The 15,059-nt window shown below is 39.0% G+C and overlaps 4 protein-coding genes and 1 non-coding gene across 6 annotated transcripts; 1 reads left to right on the top strand and 4 right to left on the bottom strand.

The window, feature by feature from the left end:
* Nucleotides 1-1,051: 1,051 nt before the first annotated feature.
* Nucleotides 1,052-2,852, bottom strand: LOC108858117 (pentatricopeptide repeat-containing protein At1g20300, mitochondrial). Its single transcript, XM_018632116.2, has one exon. The coding sequence runs from the start codon at nt 2,754-2,756 to the stop codon at nt 1,128-1,130; it is 1,629 nt and encodes a 542-aa protein (XP_018487618.1). The 5' UTR covers nt 2,757-2,852; the 3' UTR covers nt 1,052-1,127.
* Nucleotides 2,853-6,201: 3,349 nt separating this feature from the next.
* LOC108850975 (probable prolyl 4-hydroxylase 3) lies at nt 6,202-8,362 on the top strand. Of its 2 annotated transcripts, none has more exons than XM_018624417.2 (8): nt 6,202-6,591; nt 6,683-6,770; nt 6,910-7,007; nt 7,138-7,235; nt 7,345-7,474; nt 7,579-7,766; nt 7,867-7,955; nt 8,054-8,362. In XM_018624417.2, the coding sequence occupies exons 1-7, from the start codon at nt 6,392-6,394 to the stop codon at nt 7,938-7,940; spliced, it is 876 nt and encodes a 291-aa protein (XP_018479919.1). In that variant the 5' UTR covers nt 6,202-6,391; the 3' UTR covers nt 7,941-7,955; nt 8,054-8,362. The 2 variants fall into 2 exon arrangements, with proteins under 2 accessions (XP_018479919.1, XP_018479924.1); XM_018624422.2 differs by having other exon boundaries at nt 8,049-8,362.
* A 184-nt stretch (nt 8,363-8,546) lies between these two features.
* On the bottom strand, nt 8,547-12,181 carry LOC108813172 (V-type proton ATPase subunit B3). Its single transcript, XM_018585649.2, has 15 exons — nt 12,038-12,181; nt 11,823-11,913; nt 11,592-11,647; nt 11,382-11,480; nt 11,214-11,273; nt 10,970-11,081; nt 10,671-10,879; nt 10,282-10,410; nt 10,041-10,178; nt 9,724-9,874; nt 9,565-9,647; nt 9,423-9,470; nt 9,278-9,331; nt 9,097-9,180; nt 8,547-9,000 (listed from the first exon to the last, which is right to left on the bottom strand). Exons 2-15 carry the CDS (start codon nt 11,872-11,874, stop codon nt 8,815-8,817), a joined length of 1,461 nt encoding a protein of 486 aa, XP_018441151.1. The 5' UTR covers nt 11,875-11,913; nt 12,038-12,181; the 3' UTR covers nt 8,547-8,814.
* Nucleotides 12,182-12,295: 114 nt separating this feature from the next.
* On the bottom strand, nt 12,296-12,368 carry TRNAK-CUU (transfer RNA lysine (anticodon CUU)). The gene has a single exon. It is a non-coding gene; the product is annotated as a tRNA-Lys (tRNA).
* Nucleotides 12,369-12,512: 144 nt separating this feature from the next.
* On the bottom strand, nt 12,513-14,930 carry LOC108840589 (pentatricopeptide repeat-containing protein At1g20230). Its single transcript, XM_018613427.2, has one exon. The coding sequence runs from the start codon at nt 14,902-14,904 to the stop codon at nt 12,622-12,624; it is 2,283 nt and encodes a 760-aa protein (XP_018468929.2). The 5' UTR covers nt 14,905-14,930; the 3' UTR covers nt 12,513-12,621.
* Between the last annotated feature and the right edge of the window lie 129 nt (nt 14,931-15,059).

Raw genomic sequence — 15,059 nt, 5'->3', positions numbered from 1 at the left:
CTATTTTTATGATTTCTTGTACCTTTTAATAATAAATATTTAATTTAATAAAATATATTTTAAGGTATTTTTGCAAACATAAAATAGTTGGGGTTAATTGGTAAACTTTTATAAGTATAAAATATTATTAACAATTATTAACTATTTTTAGAGTAAAAAATGGAGTAATACATTGGAGTAAAACCTTACTTCATTTTGGAGTTACACCGTTTTGGAGTAAAATTTGGAGTAATACATTGGAGATGCTCTAACATTTCCAAATAGTCGCCAACACATCTATATACCAATTTATTACATATTTGACATTGAACATCGATAGCTATTGCCTAGGACATCGTCTTCTCATGTTAAATGCTGTTTTGCAATTTCCTTTTCCCTGAAAATAGTCCATCTTTTGAATCTTCTCTTGTTTTATGTTCAATTAAAATTAATGTTGCTGTTTACATTTGCCTCGTTTCACAAGAAATGTATATACGTACACACAGAGCCGACCATACACATCAAATCATCCAGAAACATAATTAAAAATTTGGCTTACAATTTGTAATTGTTTTTTTTTTTTTTTTTTGTAAACTTCAATTTGTAATTGTTCCAAGTCCCATTTTATAATTGTCAATGTGTACACACACTTATACAAGGATCCAGTTTTCTTTCTTTTTTTTTTTAAATTTTGCAGGACCCAAGTTGTGCAAAGATAAGATATATTACTTGCGGATAGAGGGTGAGAAAACATAGCTTTGGACAACCTTTATCCTCAAACCAAACTACATAACTGATGCTATGATGATTTCTTCTTTGTCCAGAACAGCTTTGGAGGTCTGGTTCTAAATCAAAGTTTATACACATGAGTCGTAGCCTCATAGGCATGGGTTTTTTTCTTGCCATGCGTTGGAGCACTGAAACTATATAATTGGCAAATCATTTGGGAGCAATTGATGCAAGAACATTTGTATTTCCTGAGAAAAGGAAGAACATATTATGTGATATATCTGGATAAAGAAAGAGTAAATCATTACTTCTAGATGCTCGCTAACCAGTGTTGTGCACAAAATGAAGTAACACATCTGTTTGAAAATAAAATTGCTTTTAAATAAAAAGAAGAATAAAATTGCTTGGAAAGTTCCTCCCTACAAAGGCCGAGCAACGAGTCCCTTCTGAACCATCTTCTCCACCAACTCCTCATGCTTCTTCAACTGCCCAGCCCTCCTCAGCTGAGCAAGAACCATCTCATACAAAGACAAGCTCGGCACCAAACACTTCTCCTCAACCATCTCCCTAAACAACTTATACGCATTATTCCAATGCCCCATCCCACAGAACATCGTAACCAAAACCCTATAAGTATTCACATTCGGCTCAACCTCCCTCTCATCCATCTCCTTCTTCATCTTCAACACCATATCCGTCGACTTCGACCCAGCAAACATCCTCATCAGCACATTATACGTCACCGTATTCGGCTCGCACCTCGCCTCCACCATCTTCGAATACATCCTATGCGCTCCGTTCACGTCCCTCTTCTTCTCTATACACCTAAAAACCGTATTAAAAGTCGACGCATTCACCTCGCACTTCCTCTTGATCATCGCGTTCAGAACCTTGACCGCGTTCTCAAGATTCTCGTCCCTACAATGCGTCTCAATCAAGAAATTATAAGTGATCGTATCAGGCTCGCACCCTAGCTTCTTCATCTGGTTATAAACCTGAAGAACCTTCTCCGTCCTCCCCGCTTTCACATGAACCCTCATCAAGTTATTAAAAGTAATCGCGTTCGGAGCGCAACCCGAGTCAAGCATATCAGCGAACACGTCGTGTGCACGGCTTATCTGCCCGCACCTACACAGCGCGTCGATCACGATGCTGTAAGTATACACATTAGGCTCGATCCCTGACTCTTTCATCTCCTTGAAGACTCTCTCGGCCTCGGAGATCTCTCCCGCGCGGCACCAGCCTCGGACGAGGTTCGTGTAGACGATGACGTCGGGGGCGAATCTGTCTTTCAAGGTGTCGAAAAAGGACTGGGCTTCGGTCGCTCTACGTTTCCTGGATAAGATGCTGATGACGATGGAGAAGGCGATCTTGTCGGGGGCGCAGCCGTAATCCTCCATGCGGTTGAAGCAGTGGACTGCCTCGGAGGCGAGCCCGGCTCTGACGTAGCGGCGGATCAGGACGGTGAATGTCTCCGTTGTGATTGAGACGTTTCGGGATTTCATGAGGTCGATTAGGTGCCAGGCGAGGTCGAAATGTCGGGTCTTTCCGGCGAGGTCGATCATCTCGTTGTAAGGAAGTGGGGATCGGTGGTGGTTGTTGTATTGGGGTTGTGAGGTGGCCCAGTTGAAGAAAGAGAGGGACTGGTGGAGAGGGATGCCGTGGCGGACGGAGGCGCATTTCTCGATGACGGATTGGATGACGGAGGGGGAGATTGAGGCGGAGGGGATTTGGGAGAAGTCGAGGGAGAGGGAAGGGAGGGTGAAGTTAGGGTTTAGGGCGACGGCGTCGTTTTGGTTTGTTGGTGGGGGGTTTTTGCGGTAGTGGTCTTTGATGATTGAGTGGAGCTTCTCTACGGTTTGTGTGTCTTCCGGAGTTAGTGGCGGTGAAACGGGGGAGATGATGACGGCGGCGGCGGGGGATTCGTCGGTTTCGAGGTCGGGGTGGGGAGAAGATGTGGAGGTGGTGGTGGTGTAGGGTTTGGGTAGAAGAGGAGAGATGAAGGGAAGGGTTCGAGAAAGATGGAGTTTTGATCGGATTAACGCCATCGGTGGAGAGAGATTTGGTTACTCCCTTACAAAGCTCTCAGAGGCGCAGAGTGGGGTTCGGTCCTGGAGAGACTATCAGAAGGTCAGATTTGCTTTGCTTTTGCAAGTCCAAATGCTAGCTGAAGCGGCGTCGTTTTGATGCTTAAACCCTATTGTGGTTTTTTTAGTGATTGGTGCTTAAACCCTATTTTTCAAATGATAGTTTTGTAATGTTCTTTGCTTCCACCATAATACTTATTGTGTAACTTTTTTTTTGGTGTAACTTATTGTTATGTAACTTATCATCCATTTTTTTTTCTTCTGCAAAGTCATAACTTATATTTTATGATTATTATTAATTAAGTCATAATTTATATTTGATCTTGAAAATACGAGGTTATAATTAGGCCGGCGTTCGGGAACCATGTGTTTCAATTCAATTAATTTTGATTTTTGGATTTTTGGTATTATCTTCATAAATTCCATTCAGGTTTTAATAATTATCAGATCATATACGGTTTGGTTTTTTCAGAGTTCGGTTCGGATCGGATTATGATCAATATTTGAAATCGTCTAAAAATATATTTTAAGCTTCAAAAATTGACATTTTTTCAAAATATATAAATTATTTACAAATCTAATTAAAAATTAATTAAACTATCTAAATTAACTAAAAATATTCAAAATAACAAATAAAACAAACTACAAAAAATTATTTGAACACTCTAAAATGTCTAATTTTAAAAACATTAACATATTTAACTAATTTCGCCTTAACATATATAAAAACATTAACATATTTAACTAATTTCAGATATCTTCGGATCATAGTTCGGTTTTTGGTTCGGTTTCAGATTATAACCAAACTCCAAAATACTAAATTCCTAAGTCTCGTTTGAATATTTTTATATAACAGTTCGGATCCAATTTTAATTTTTTGGATTCGGATTTAGGTAAGTATTTCTGATTGGGATAAAACCATTCAGACCTAGTTATAACACACAGTATGTAGGTTCATGAAATGATTACAAAAATCTAAAAAATATAACTTTTGAAAAACTAATGATTGCATATATATGTGTATGCACTATATATTTGAAAACAAATAAAACTGAAAAATGAATTCAATGATGTTTTCTACTAACAAAGATGTAACTCCATTAGTTTTCTTCTCAAGATAGAATCAAATATATTTTAAGTTTTAGAATGAATCAAATATTTAACAGGAAATTTAACTGAAACCTTCAAGTTGAAACGTGTGGGTGTCATTTTAATGTTTTTTTTAAGTCAGTGTCATTTTAATGGCTAGTCGTTGTAATAGCCAACAACTATAAACCGTACGGAACCATGCTTGGAGTATATTATAAGAGCCAGCTATTGACACTAATCTTTAGTAATGTCATTATCGTATTCGTGTCATTAATCTTTCATATTGTAACCATGTATTCTCGAATTAAACTCAACTAGTGATGTAATCTATTTGCTTAAATATAGTATGTCAAATCAGAATTCATGAGAAAGTAGCTAATTTTGTTTACACACAGCCGACTAAAGATATACATCAGTACATTGGAGGCTGGAGCTCATAGTCATTTACACGTGTTATTTGATACCTGGCCACGTTTTGAAGCTAAGATTATGTGCGTCACTTGGATTATGTGAGGTCAATAAGCAGCTTGACCATGAATCGGCATGCCGATTTCTGACTCCCTTTTGTAAGAAGAAATGTCTCTTGAATATAAAAATAAACATACGATAGTTTCAAACCTAGCTTATTGGCAAACAAATATAAATATAAAAAAAGAACAAAATATCAAAAGTCTTGAAATGAATCCTTATGCCTAACGGTTTGGGACTAATTAAAAAAAGAGAGAGTAATGACTCTTTCTAAAGCTTAAATCTTCTTCAATCTTGGATATATCATAATCCGATCTAAGCTTTGGAAATTTCACCTGACATTCTCGAGGGATATCCTAACAACACACGTTTATACTCTCTTCTCCATCTAATTCCTAGCCGGACTATTATTTAAGTTCTAATCCAGCATTCATTCCATAATTTCATCTCCAAGTATTTCATAAACATATAACCCTTCTATGTTGTTTATTTTTAGTTATTACTCCAAAACCTCAGAAAAATAAAACAATCACTGGGTTCTTGTCAAATATTGCCGTCGGCGTCGAGGCCGGCGAATGGGAGGGAAACGGAGGAGCTCGCGTCGTTAAAGGATCTGATTCCCATTTGTTATCCAGCAGGGACTCAAACGCCTCCGTTCGAGCATATGCCCAAGTCGTTACGACGGCGTTACGTCAAGGTTAAAGAACCTCTCTTTGATCCAGAGACGTCCAAGCGTATCTACTGGCAGGAAGTGCCTTTTGATAACAACAACGAAGTTCACGATCATGATCGTGGATGTTTCCTTTTCTTGAAGATGAGCATTCGCAGAATGATCGATAAGTGGTTTGGTCCTCTTTTTGGAGTAACCAAGTTTGATGAGTTTCATTATTGAAGTATTCTGTTTTTGTTTTTTGGTGAGAAGATTTTTTTTTGTGCGTGTGTGTGCTGATTGAGAGGATTGAAACACAAACATGAGTTTGTTTCTTGTTTGGTTTGACTTGAGTTGAGAGAGTACGATAGAGTGTTTTATAAGAGACGAGTCTTGAATTCTTGATTGTATTATCAGTAGGGCTTATGTTGATCTGTTGTTACTTCGAAGTACGCACGTCCTACTTTTTATTGTATCATGATTTTCAGTTTTGTGTTCCAGGCTTAGAGAGGCCCGTATATTCATATAAGTATGCCCACTTGAATAAGCTCTAAAAGCCCAAATATTTCAGTCAGCTGATGTTTTTTTCGGTTTCTGAAATTTTAAATTTAGTTTTTACTAACTAAACCGAATTAATGACGTTACTTGTAATTTGTAAACGTTCCGTTCACGTTTGACTTTCTCGTTCTCCAACCCTCCCAATGTTTTTCTTTGGGGTTTTTTTTAACCATTTTAATTTACATATAAAAGTACGATTTAAGTTCAACAACTTTGTCATTTCATTACCAGATTTTGTAATGATCTCAATTTAGTTTTAGCTTAAAAAAGAGTCTGGATAGGTGTAAAACATAGCTAAGATTTAAGAAAATTAAAACAAGGGACTTCCCAATTTCATTCTCATCCAAAATCTATAAACGGAAAATAATCTATAACAGTCTGGAAATCTGTACTAATTAAAAATACATCATCTATTTTAAGGAAGTAGAAAAAACCATCTACTTTTATCCACTATGCATTGGTTGGTTCCATGTGTATAGAAAAATAAAACATTGTGCCGAGGAAAACCAGTTCTAGGTGAAAATTACGTAATCATCCGCATCTATCGACGACCGACCTAGGTTTAACAAAGGGTATAAATGTCATTTCTATATTCGTAAAGACACGGCATTAGAAGTTTAGAACGGAGAGAGCTAGGAAATAAAGACACGAAGAAACATTTATAAATTTTTGATCTTTTATATAATTTTTTTTTGTTTCTCTGCATCTCATTCTCAGGGGTTTTGTGATTCTCTTGTCCGAATCTATTCCCATCTCGTTGTACAAACCTTTTTGTCTCTCTCTCTCTCTCTCTCTGTCTCTGTTGTTTCGGGGTGGATCTTTAGCGGGGGTGATGGCGAAGCTGAGACAGTCGCAGAGATTATTACAGGCGAGGAAATGGTCGACATTGATGCTGGTTCTGTTCATGCTTTTCATGTTAACGATTGTTCTCTTGATGCTTTTGGCTTTTGGTGTTTTCTCTCTTCCCATTAATAACTCCGACGAATCTTCTCCGATGGATCTCTCTTATTTCCGACGAGCTGCAACTGATAGGTGCTGACTCCGAACCTTTCTTTGATCTGTCTGAGATTATTTTGTTCGGTCGGAATGTTTTAGATTCAAATTGTTTTTCTGAATTTTTCAGAAGTGAGGAGGGACTTGGGAAGAGAGGAGATCAGTGGACTGAAGTGCTCTCTTGGGAACCCAGAGCTTTCGTCTACCACAACTTTTTGGTTTGTTTTCTTATTTCAAACCAAACTCTTATTACAGTGAATGTATTAGTGTCTGTTATGTCTGAATTGATGCATGTCTGAAATGAAAAAAAAAAACGAATCTTTGAGGGTAATTAATTAATTATTTGATGTGACCCAGTCGAAGGAAGAATGTGAGTATTTAATCAGTCTTGCCAAACCACATATGGTGAAGTCAACTGTTGTTGATAGCCAGACCGGCAAGAGCAAAGACAGCAGGTTCGTTTGCCTTTCCTCTCTCTCCATGGATGTTGAATTCATGAAAGTACAAAGAAAAGATTTTTTTTTTTCTGTTTCAGAAAGCATTGTGGATTGTTCTGATGATTTGTGAATTTTTATACACATCCAGGGTGCGAACAAGCTCAGGGACTTTTCTTAGGAGAGGAAGGGACAAAATCATCAAGACCATTGAGAAAAGAATTGCAGATTACACCTTTATTCCAGCAGGCATGTGGAAACTTTTTCAATGATCTATTCAAGCAGTTCATCATGAGGACATCAAGTTTTCGAGTTATTTCATTTATTACTGTGCTTAAGATGAATATGGAAAATGCAGATCATGGAGAAGGGCTTCAAGTTCTTCACTACGAAGAAGGGCAAAAGTATGAACCACATTATGATTACTTTGTTGACGAGTTCAACACTAAGAATGGAGGTCAACGGATGGCTACGATGCTCATGTATCTGTAAGATCTCTTCTAACTCTATTCTTTCTTAAGGTTGCCAAATTCAAGTATTGTCCTTTTTTTTCTCTTGTACAAGAAGAAAACACTCTTATTTCTAAATACAGGTCGGATGTTGAAGAAGGCGGTGAAACAGTGTTTCCTGCTGCCAAAATGAATTATAGTTCTGTACCCTGGTATAATGATCTCTCTGAGTGTGGGAAAAAGGGACTTTCTGTAAAGCCTAGAATGGGCGATGCGTTGCTCTTCTGGAGCATGAGGCCCGATGCTACTCTAGACCCGTCAAGCTTGCATGGTATCACATAATAACCATCTAAAACATCCCTTGTAATTTTGATTTTCAACGATAGTAATTTGAGTGTGGAGTTGATAACAAATGTCCTCGTTGCTTCTAGGTGGATGTCCTGTGATTAGAGGGAACAAATGGTCATCTACCAAATGGATGCATGTCGGCGAGTACAAAATCTAGCGTCTTTGATTGCTGGTAGCACTCCATTCGCTCTTTAACTATCAAACAAAATATTGTCCGTTATGTTCATTCGCTCTTAGTTCTTATATTATCTTTTTTTTTGGGCAGGACAGTATACTGTTTTCTTAGATGGTGTCGGAACCAAAATTTGGAGAAAAAGGAGAGTTGATGTTTGAATTTTGTTTTCCCTGTGGCTCAGTGTATTGGTTGTTTTGATGGGATTCAGAGGTTCACATATATATCATTAGAGAATACCAAAAGAGAGAAAATTGTTAGATTACATTAGGATGGCTTAGAGAGAGACATTTTTGCCCACTCCTACACACAACAGCTTGTGACAGTCACTGAGTAAACCTTGTGAATTTAGTTATAACATTATTCAAACTAAAAATGTCATCTTTATATGAAAGTTGGATTGTTTATATTCTCTAGCCCCAAATTATCAATGAGCCTGGATCATCCTTGATTTGGATTTGGTCATCTACTCATTTTTAAAGGGCTTCATGAGCAGATAATCATGTCTCTATGCATCCAGAGAATGGACCAAATATAAGAAAATATGTAAAAGACTGCACTATGGCAGATATAAAATATAATAAAAGTGTGTGAAGGAAATAGATTATTATTACACAACAAAAAAAAAAGACATGATTCACCAGTTTGTAAGGCTTATAAATAGCGTTTTCGTGCGTAGTTTCCCAACCAACCACACAAACCTTTATTACACAGATGAAACAAACAAACGAATAAACCAAATTCCACAATTCTCTGAGTTTTTGTGTTTTCTTTTTCACGCAAATCTTTTTCTTCTCTCAACATAATTCAAGTTCCAAATAAGGGGAGGATAGAGTAATATAGAGGCTGTATAAAAGGCTTAGCTTGTGGCATCGCGGCTGTAGAACTGATCAAGTGTTTTGGCAGGAATACGGTGAAGAAGTTCACGCGGGAAGATACGGAGCAGTGTCCAAGCCAAATCAAGTGACTGAAAGATGTTTCTTGTATCGTATGCGCCTTGCATCACAAACTTCCTCTCAAATTTGTCCAGGAACTCTAGGTACAGCTGCAAAACCACAACACAAGAAGCTTTCGTCATGAGTAATTATTGTTGTGAGGTACTGATATCAACATCAATGTGACTGAGTAGAGATAGGTTTACCAGATCCTCAGAAGAAAGAGCTTCTTCTCCAACCACAGCTTTCATGGCTTGAACATCCTTCCCGATTGCATAGTTTGCGTAGAGCTGAAATTTGATACAGCATATTGAGATTTAAGTTTGATGATACTAAATGAACATGCGAGAGATACTTTAGAAGAGTAAGATCCTATAGATAACGAACCTGGTTGGACACATCAGAATGGTCTCGGCGAGTCATTCCCTCACCAATAGCACTCTGCAGATTGAACGATTGTTAAGTTAATAAGTTATAGTATGTTTCAATCCCTGAGAATCCTTAAGGGTATATAATCAAATGTCTTGGCTACCTTCATTAATCGAGAAAGTGATGGAAGCACGTTAATGGGTGGATAAATCTGTTTCAAAGAAGAAACAGATATTATTGTATGTGGATGAGAAACCTTTTCTATTTGTGTATTAGAAAAAGATAATGTGTAAAGCATAACGTACCTGTCTGTTGTGAAGTTGCCTGTCAATGTATATCTGACCCTCGGTAATGTAACCAGTAAGATCCGGAGTAGGGTGAGTGATGTCTGAGCATTACAACAGAGGTATTATGAGTTTGTTCCACCAGAAAGAAGAGAATCGAAGAATGACAAGGTTCTTTACCATCATTGGGCATAGTGAGGATAGGGATTTGGGTGATGGAACCCTTTCTTCCTTCAATACGCCCTGCACGCTCATAAATAGTTGCAAGATCTGTATACATATAACCGGGATATCCACGTCTTCCAGGTACTTCTTCTCGAGCAGCAGAGACCTATAGTTCATCAATTATGTCAAAAGTAGACTTCAGAAAGCACGATCGTGCTGTTGTATAAGAATAGAGATATAGCATAGTCATGCGGGTTGGGGTTTGTGAAAACATAAATCAAGTCATGGATCACGGGACAAAAAAGAGCAGAGCCAAATGAAAAACATTTTACCTCACGAAGAGCATCTGCATAAGAACTCATGTCTGTCAATATAACAAGCACATGCTTCCCACATTCATAAGCTAGATACTCTGCGGTTGTCAGGGCAATTCGAGGAGTGATAATTCTCTCGATGGTCGGGTCATTTGCCTGTTGGAGTGGAATGCATAATAAATGTCAATACATCATTGTTATAGTATTAGCACCGTCGACTAAGTAAGATACAACAATAAGCATAAAAGAAGTAAGTTACCAGGTTCAGGAAAAGGGTAACCCTTTCCATTGATCCATTTTCTTCAAAATCACGTTTGAAGAACTGAGCGGTCTCCATGTTTACACCCATAGCTGCGAAGACAATTGCAAAATTGTCCTCTCCATGATCCTGGAAAAACACAAGGGGAGAGATTGAAGGGTTTCACAATTCAAACCAAACAATCAGAGACTGAAATTACAAACTAGGACACTCAATTGTCCCAGCAGTACACTTAAAAAGTTCTGCAAATATATTTACATGTCACACGGATATAAAGAGATGCTCAAATCCTTATACATTAGTTAGAAACTGAATGTGTGCACAGACACACTTGCACTTCAGCATGATCCTTAGAACATAAAAGTACTTTAGTGGTAGTAAATGATTACCTCAATTAGGTTCTCAGTCTTTTCCAACCGCTTAACAAGACCAGCCTGACGACAAATCTGAGCAGCGATTTCGTTATGAGGTAGACCAGCAGCAGAGAAAAGAGGAATTTTCTGTCCACGAGCAATGGAGTTCATGACATCAATGGTAGAAATCCCAGTCTGAATCATCTCTTCAGGGTAGGTTCTTTCACTGGGGTTGATTGAACTTCCTATAAATATTATTCACCGACACAATCAAAACAACGACAAAACTTTGGCTTCAGAGATCACACGATGAGGAAATAAATAAACACACTCACCAGAGATGTCAAGGTATGCCTCTGGCAAAATAGGAGGGCCATTATCAATTGGCTTTCCGGAGCCGTTAAAAATACGGCCAAGCATGTCTTGTGACACAGGGGTCTTCAAAACCTGAAACACATACCATAAGCAGAAACGTTAAACCAAAAAATTATAGCAGTTCTCAGTTTTTCGAAAGCTGGCAACCATTTAACAAATCAACTTAGATTTCAGTGAAGAAGGCTTATGATAATAGTTAAATACCTCTCCTGTGAATTGCACGGTGGTAAATTTGTTGTCAATTCCAGATGTTCCTTCAAAAACCTGAAACCAGGAGATGAATATGTTACTGAGGACAAGCAAACCTCTACATCATGTGTCTAGTGTATTTGCACAAATCAAGTTAAAGAGTAACAGAGAAGAATGATGAACCTGGACAACAGCTTTCTCGCCATCAACCTCCAAGACCTGACCACGTCTCATAGATCCATCTCCTAAGCGAATGTTAACAATCTCCTGGTACTTTGGACCCTGAGGTATTTTATAAACAGTTCAATAAAATCTTTAGAGTCAGTAACTATTCTACAAAAAAAAAAGAACGATGGCAAATCTCTTCTCTTTATGAATGAATGTTTATACTACCTTCACTTTTTCAAGGATGACCAAGGGTCCCGCAACACCTGAGACAGTTCTGTACTCTACACAATTCAAAAAAAAAAAGTATTCTCAAATCAGTCTACAGAAAACGATTTGATATGTGATCAACAGAAGAAATCAATCTACATCATCCGTTAGTCAACCAAATGTTTTAGAGAATTATTATGTGATGCAAAGATCGGAATCTACAGATCACAATAAAAAAAATCAACATACCCATTCCGATCTCGAGAGCTCCTTCATCCATGTCGATACCAGCAGCCACCATTGTCACAGATCGATATCAAATCAAACCGCTCCACAATCCCTGTGAACAAAAACGCGAGGCGGAAACAGATCGATATATCAAAAATGAAACCAAATCAATTGAAACTTCGATCCGATCATAACATTGGAAGAGTCATTGAAGATCTGATGAACAAATCACGTACCTGGAACGAATCGATTCAAGCAGAGAGGGAGAGAGATGGATTGAGAGAGAGAAAAAACTGCGATGTCTGTGTTCAACTGTGATGCTCTGTGGCTCTCTTTGAATAAAACGTGGTTGGATGATATCTGACAATATTATTTTTTAATTATTTATTTTCCTGAAAATAAAAAAGACAATTATTGTTTTTCGATCGAAAAGTTTTTGTCCTTTTTCGGGGGAGATATTTTTTAAAAATTTCTTAAATTAAAAAAATAATAAGCGCCCACCGTGGGCCTCGAACCCACGACCACAAGGTTAAGAGCCTTGCGCTCTACCAACTGAGCTAGACGGGCTTTTTGTTATAGCACATTCATAAAATCTTGTTAGACGTTTAATAAAACTTATGATGAGTTATCAACGAGAATAAAGCTTCCTTAAGTGTGTACATATTATGAGTTATGACTTATGATATGAACCAAAGTTTTGAAAGTATCATGGACTATATCTTCCGTAGTTTTACCATTCATAAGCTTTCTTAATCAACTTGTATAGCAGAAACATGACGATCCAAAATCTTTTAGAGTAAAACAAAAACCCTTCAAAATGTCACCAGAAATCTCCACAAGAACAAACACCATCTTTGAAGTGATGAAACCTATTCGTATCTCTAACGAAAATCGCTCTACCTGCGTAACCCGATATAAATTTAATGACTGAGTGGCAATCTCCGCATATCCTAAGGTTCTTTATGACCTGAAGTGGTGTACCGTCTGGTGTGTTCAGAAGACCAAAAACTACTGCTAGTTTCTCGCTGTGTCCCCATAACATCTGCTCTTGCTCTTGCTCCTCCACATCATGTAGAGCAAAATCTAAATTCGGGAGATGACCAGCTTTCCTCATCTCTTTGCTTATCTCATCCATCTTCTCTGTTATCTGATCTATCTGCGGATGCGACTTGTCACCAGCAAGAAGCGTGTACACTTTGTTCTTCACTTGAATCCAGCTGCATCCCGGGTTCTTCTTCATCCCCAGACTCTCCATCCTGTTTCTAATACTGTCTACTTCTGCCCACATGCCTTTAGCTGCGTATATATTGGACAAGAGAACGTAACTCCCTGGGTTTTCCGGTTCTAGATCGAAAAGTTTTTCTGCTGCGATCTCAGCTAAGTCTACATTGTTTTGAAGTCTGCAAGAGTTTAGCAAAGCTCCCCAGACGCAGGAGTCTGGCTCCAGAGGCATCTCCTTTACCAAATCATATGCTTCTTGCAACTTCCCTGCGCGTCCAAGGAGGCTTACCATGCAAGAATAATGTTCCAACCTCGGTTTAATCCCATATTCCTCAGTCATCATGCCGAAATATTTCCATCCTTCATCTGTTAAACCTACTTGGCTACATGCTGACAATAAGCTTGTAAAGCTGATGAAATCAGGTTTCAACCTGGTTCTCACGAGAGATTCAAATATGCTCATGACTTCCTTGGCCTTCCCGTGCATCGAGTATCCACTCATTAACGAATTCCAGCAGACCAAGTTTTTCGTGGGCATCATATCAAAGACAACCTGAGACATGTTGATTCTTCCACATTTGGCATACATGTCAATCAGTGCGCTCCCAACGTGAACATCATCCAAAAGGTGGACCCGTACAGCAAATGCATGAGCCGATCTCCCATGAACCAAAGCTGCTATGTTTCCGCACGCTGGAAGCATTGAAGGGATTGTTACACGGTTTGGCTTCACTCTAGCAACCTGCATTTCTCTGAATAGTTCTAGAGCTTCAATATCTTTCCCATTCTGTGCACACCCAGCTATGATTGAAGTCCATGACACGACATTTAGCTCCATCTTTTGCTCCTTGAACAGCTCAAACATCTCAAGCGCCTTGTCAACAAGACCATTTCGCGACAGCCCTGTAATACATGCATTGCAAACCCCGGTCTCCATCAGCTCAAACTGTTCGAAAAGATCTATAATCCCATAGACATGACCAGACTTCCCATACATATCGATCATCGCACTAATCACACATTTATCCTTCAGCAAACCCTCTTTAATCACATACCCATGAATCTGCCTCCCTACATCCACTCTCTCCGAGTCTCCAACAGAAGGAAGAACACTCGAAACAGCAATCTCATCAGGTAGAAACCCCAGACGATGCATCTTCTGAAACATCACCACTGCTTCCTTATGATACCCGCTACGATTAAACCCACTAAGAATCCCATTCCAAGACACGACATTCGGCTCAATACCACAACTTTCCATCTCAGACAGAACACGAACCACCTCCTCTAAACAACCCTTCCTCGCGTACCCACAAAGCAAAGCACTGCAAGTCACAACATCCCTCTCACGCATTCTATCGAACACCTTGCGCGCATCGCCCATCTTACCACACCTCATGTACATATGAAACAAAGAGCCCTGAACGAACCTATCCCCATCCAACCCCAACGCACACGCCACGCAATGAATCTGTTTACCGGCTCTAAAGGCCGATAACTCAGCACAGACTTTGAACAGATTCGGAAGAACGTGGGTATCTGGAACCAACCCACGAGAGAGCATCCGAGAGAACACGCCGAGCGATTGAGAGTAAAGCTTGGCCTTGGTCAACGCGTAGATGAGAGACGAGAAAGTGTAGACATTTGGATCCGGGATCGATTGCAAGATGAGATTCGCGTCGTCGAAGCAGCTGTAGTTCGAGTAGGAAGAGATGAGTTTCGCGGAGATGTAGCCGTCGTTCTGGGCTCCGGATTTGAGTATACGAGCATGAGCCTGCGTTGTTTTCGATAGAGAAGAAGACCAATGAGATGGAGAAGATTCTAAGAATCCAAGGATCGTTTGAGGGATCTTCTCTATCAGTGGAAGAACTTGTTTTGTCATTGCTTTGACAAAAAAAAAGAAAAAAAAAAAACTTTCCCGCTCCACTAATCACTTTATAGTTATAAACCGTCCACGCCACCAGATTCCGCCACGTCAGCATAATGAAAATATCAACGGCTGAAAATAAGAGACTGGGTCTCACTTAGCTTCCGAGG

Source organism: Raphanus sativus, chromosome 1 (genome assembly GCF_000801105.2).
Source record: "Raphanus sativus cultivar WK10039 chromosome 1, ASM80110v3, whole genome shotgun sequence".
Taxonomy (NCBI): domain Eukaryota; kingdom Viridiplantae; phylum Streptophyta; class Magnoliopsida; order Brassicales; family Brassicaceae; genus Raphanus; species Raphanus sativus.
The sequence above is the reverse complement of the archived record's forward strand: the minus strand, read 5'-3'. Positions and strand labels throughout refer to the sequence as shown.

Bases quoted from the DNA above. Each gene is read 5' to 3' on its own strand.
- LOC108850975 (XM_018624417.2), top strand. From the start codon at position 6,392: ATGGCGAAGCTGAGACAGTCGCAGAGATTATTACAGGCGAGGAAATGG. The intron at 6,592-6,682 runs GTGCTGACTCCG...TGAATTTTTCAG, and splicing joins CGACGAGCTGCAACTGATAG to AAGTGAGGAGGGACTTGGGA. The intron at 6,771-6,909 runs GTTTGTTTTCTT...GATGTGACCCAG, and splicing joins TCGTCTACCACAACTTTTTG to TCGAAGGAAGAATGTGAGTA.
- LOC108858117 (XM_018632116.2), bottom strand. From the start codon at position 2,756: ATGGCGTTAATCCGATCAAAACTCCATCTTTCTCGAACCCTTCCCTTC.
- LOC108840589 (XM_018613427.2), bottom strand. From the start codon at position 14,904: ATGACAAAACAAGTTCTTCCACTGATAGAGAAGATCCCTCAAACGATC.
- LOC108813172 (XM_018585649.2), bottom strand. From the start codon at position 11,874: ATGGTGGCTGCTGGTATCGACATGGATGAAGGAGCTCTCGAGATCGGA. The intron at 11,274-11,381 runs GTTCATCATTCT...TCCTGGTTTCAG, and splicing joins GCGAGAAAGCTGTTGTCCAG to GTTTTTGAAGGAACATCTGG. The intron at 9,875-10,040 runs GTAAAATGTTTT...GATGAACTATAG, and splicing joins ATGCAGATGCTCTTCGTGAG to GTCTCTGCTGCTCGAGAAGA.